Here is a 4207-nt window from a genome sequence, read left to right on the forward strand (position 1 = left end):
ATCCCATAAAACACACTCTTGGGGTATTCTATATCCTGTAAAACACACACTTGGGGTATTCTATATCCTGTAAAACACACACTTGGGGTATTCTATATCCTGTAAAACACACACTTGGGGTATTCTATATCCCGTAAAACACACACTTGGGGTATTCTATATCCTGTAAAACACACACTTGGGGTATTCTATATCCTGTAAAACACACACTAGGGGTATTCTATATCCTGTAAAACACACACTTGGGGTATTCTATATCCTGTAAAACACACACTTGGGGTATTCTATATCCTGTAAAACACACACTTGGGGTATTCTATATCCTGTAAAACACACACTTGGGGTATTCTATATCCTGTAAAACACACACTTGGGGTATTCTACACCCCGTAAAACACACACTGGGTGTTTTCTATATCCCGTAAAACACACACTTGGGGTATTCTATATCCCGTAAAGCACACACTGGGTGTTTTCTATATCCCGTAAAACACACACTGGGGGTTTTGACCTTGATACAGAAAAGGAAGTGTGTATAAGGATTAGTTATTGATATTGTTTATCAGCTGGATGATAATTATGTCCTCGTATTCACAAGCAGAGGACTGAGTCATAAATAGACTTCGCTAAACCCATTTAAGCAAGGTAAAAATTACCAACTGCAGGATCAATCTAACTGAAATGTTGGATTTCTTTAAGAATGACAGGACTGGGACTGAATGGTATTTATTCTCCAGTGAACACCCTGACCATATCCTGCAGGAAAGAAGGTGACATGATTACTGCAATAAAGTCAAACTCTCAACAGGGAATTAGCACATTGTGTGAATGAATTGGATGGATCGTAATTCCCAGGAAAAAACATTTGCTTTTCCCCTTCTCATGCCAGTCATAGCCCTCAGATCTATCCATAATTTACCAGGTACTGAAGGAACTCCATCCCATGTGTGTTCACACAGTCAAGCCCCAATGTCATGCAGTCCTGGCTAAAAGGAATTAACTCCATGAATTCAGTATAAAGGGGGCGGGGGGAGCAGCTCATTCCCAGGGAAACATTTCCTGATACTCTGCCTGCTCTTGCTCCGTAGGCTGGAAAATCTGAAGGGAATGGCTGAACGTCTGATGGTAACAAAGGAGAAACTGAAGGAAAAACTCCGGATATTGGGAATGCCAAGACGTTGGGAACACATCACCAGGCAGCTCGGCATCTACATTTATCCTGGATTCACTGGTGAGTGAGCAAGTGCTCATCAGTGTGCAATCTGGGGCAAGTAGGATGGACAGATCACTCACTCTCTCACTCACTCACCTACTCAGGTATACCATAACCCTTATTGTAAAGTTCCAGCAATCTGTCTGCAGCAGGTTCATTTGCCAATCTGCTCATCCCAGTTCAGTGTGTGTGTGTGTATATGTGTGTGCTGGAAAACTGTTGCCAAGCTCTGTGCTCCCTGCAGGCCATTCACTGCTGGCAGCACTGACTGAGACCTCCAATACTGTCTGGGAGAGTGTCTGGCTGGTAGACATCCTGTCTGGAGCTCCACGGACATTGCACGTGAAGCTTTCGGACTGATACAGGGAGCTGAAAGGGGACAGGTACAGCCCTCTGTGCCTGGGCAGAAAAGGCTCAAGGGATTGTTTAAGAGGCTCGTGAACACAGAGAACAGGAGCAGGAGAAGGCCATTGGGCCCTTCGAACCTCCTGCACTGTTTGACCAGATCATGGCTCATCATCTACCTAGACTCCCCTTTCCCATAGTATCCCCTGCTACCCAAAGATTTATTGTCCTCTTCTTCACTGACTGACCATCCATGGCTCCCTGATTTGGAGAGAATTCCAAAGGTTAACAACTCTCTGAGGGCTGTGGACAAAAGCCAGGAGAGTGGGATGAGCTGAATTACCCTTGTAAAGAGCCTCTTTCTGTGCTATCCCCTTTCTGTGCTTCTGTGAAGAGATTTCACCTCATCTCCGTCCTAAACCCTGACCACTTCTTTGGAGGCTGTTCCAGATTCTCCAGCTGTACGATTCCTGCTCTCACTCACAAATTGATTTCTTTACTGCTTCTCTATGATCTGTCAAAGGTGGATTTTAGCCTCATAATTCTCCGCAACTCTTCCATCAATCCTTCAAGATCAAACCAGTTGGGGTCATCTGCAGCGTTTATTTTTTTATTTTTATTTATGATGTTGTGTGGGTGTCACTCTCACCTCTCATTCCAAAGGTTTAGGATTCATCTCCCACTCAGACACTGCACTACATCATCAAGGCTGAGAGTGCCAGTGCAGTATGAGGGACTGCTGCAGTGTCACAGGGGCTGTGTTTCGGACGAGATATTAAACCGAAGCCCCGTCTATCCCCTCAGGTGGACGTGAAAGATCCCAGGGCACTATATTGAAGAAGAGTGGTAGAGTTCTGCCCACTGTCCTGACCAATATTTCTCCCTCAGCCAACATCACAAACAGATGATCTGGTCATTAACACATTGCTGTTTGTGGGATCTTGCTGTGCACAAATTGGCTGCTGCGTTTCCTTCATTACAACAGTAACTGGATTTCAACTGGGTGTAAAGTGCTTTACAAATGCAAGTCATTTCTTTCCCACCGACTCTCCGAGATTAAAGTGTCCATGACTCCGGTTAACTGAAACATTTGTGATCTGAACAGATTCCCAAATTGACTACTTGAGGAACAACAAACATATCTACCTCTCGTCCAACGGACAAATCAACATTAGTCTGATTAACAGTCAGAACCTGGCCTACCTGGCAAGTTGTATCCATGAGGCTGTGCTGTCAAGTCCGGAGGACACAGAGTCAAACGGTTAAATGGTGCATCCTTGAGTCAGAGTCTTTGAACAATCCCTGTGCAAAGTAAGACAGATGTGTGAGTATTCAAGGGGGTTTGCCCCTTACTTAAATATTTAATTTGCACATAATGGGTGTGCAATACAATAAAAAAGCCCATTTTGATATGTATCGTTGGGACATGAATAAAGCATTTGAAGTTTGTGATCTCAGGTTCGACTGTGTTGTTCATCTGAACTGAGCTGGAGCCAATCACATGAAAGCCAGTGGGGCATTTCCCTGGGGGCTGCATCAGTTATACTACACACCCTAACCGCACCCCCCCCCATCCCTCCCCCAACCTGCATCCTTCAGCTGGAACCAAACCTGCTGGAAGTGAGCTCTGAAAATGGCACAGGAAGAGACAATGGGCTGTGGTGGGACCAGCAGCCTATCTCTGTGAGCCGAGAGATTTAATGGGGAAAATCAGGTGAATTGGAGACAAATCAGGTCAAGAAAGAAGGAGAGAGAGAGAGAGAGAGAGCAAGGAAAAGGGAGACAAATTGTTCATGTCAACTTGACATGATTCAAACCTCTAAGAACAACTCACTGCCTGAAGGAGTGAGACTCCGCAGTTTTAATGACAAAAACAATGATCTTGTTAAAACAGGATAAGGTAATTAATTACCAAACTTCACTTCCTGTGGCGAATTTAATGGTTTCTTAAAAAGTGAAAATTCAGCATGTTCTTTAAACTAACAGGGAGGGAAAGGGCGAGATGCCGACTGCGTGAGGCAAATGGTGGAGTGGTGTGAATTGGCCAACAGGTCCTGCCGAATCTCTCCATCCCTCAACTCTCCGGCCCATCGGGGGGTTGTTTCTGACTCATTTTTATTCCCAGCATTGTCTGGCCCCAAGTATTGAAATCAGAAATCCTGGATGCAGTAAACTTGGCAGGCAGGATGGGGGGAAAAATCCCGAAACTGTCGCCACTGAATTGGCAGGGTCAGGTGACCAGTGGGAAGCGAGAGAGGGTCAGAGGAAAAGTGCTGGTGTCGGTCGGAAGCTGCTCGAGTTGCTGAACTCTGCTGTATCCCGGCTGCACAGTTAGAGGAAGCCCTCCCTCACTGGCACAGGGAGCTCGAGGTTACCACATTTTTTTTTTATTTCCAAAATATACTTTATTCATAAAAATCTGTAAAAATTACATTCCCAAACATTTTAAAACAGCATCAAGTGAAAAAATACAAACAGTGCAAAGGTGATCAGTTTCCTTCTATACAATTATGAGTTGCCTCACAACCCTTCCATTTCACTGTCATGCCATATACATTTTTACATTTACAGCACACAAAATTTTCCCGATACAGTTCGAGGGGTTTCCCATGAATCCAGCCCCTCAGTTCAGCTTGGTGGGGGGGACCT

General features: G+C 44.8%; 1 protein-coding gene across 1 annotated transcript; it reads left to right on the forward strand.

Annotated features, from left to right (window-relative positions):
- The first annotated feature begins 1093 nt into the window (after positions 1-1093).
- On the forward strand, positions 1094-2990 carry LOC137357042 (putative aspartate aminotransferase, cytoplasmic 2). The gene is made up of 2 exons (XM_068022992.1): positions 1094-1231; positions 2664-2990. The coding sequence occupies exons 1-2, from the start codon at positions 1108-1110 to the stop codon at positions 2822-2824; spliced, it is 285 nt and encodes a 94-aa protein (XP_067879093.1). The 5' UTR covers positions 1094-1107; the 3' UTR covers positions 2825-2990.
- The last annotated feature ends 1217 nt before the right edge of the window (positions 2991-4207 follow it).

The sequence above is a fragment of the Heterodontus francisci genome, chromosome 47 (genome assembly GCF_036365525.1).
Source record: "Heterodontus francisci isolate sHetFra1 chromosome 47, sHetFra1.hap1, whole genome shotgun sequence".
NCBI lineage: Eukaryota > Metazoa > Chordata > Chondrichthyes > Heterodontiformes > Heterodontidae > Heterodontus > Heterodontus francisci.

Excerpts from the sequence above, each read along its gene's own strand:
- LOC137357042 (XM_068022992.1), top strand. The coding sequence starts at position 1,108 with ATGGCTGAACGTCTGATGGTAACAAAGGAGAAACTGAAGGAAAAACTC. Across the intron at positions 1,232-2,663 it reads CATTTATCCTGGATTCACTG|ATTCCCAAATTGACTACTTG; the intron begins GTGAGTGAGCAA and ends TGATCTGAACAG.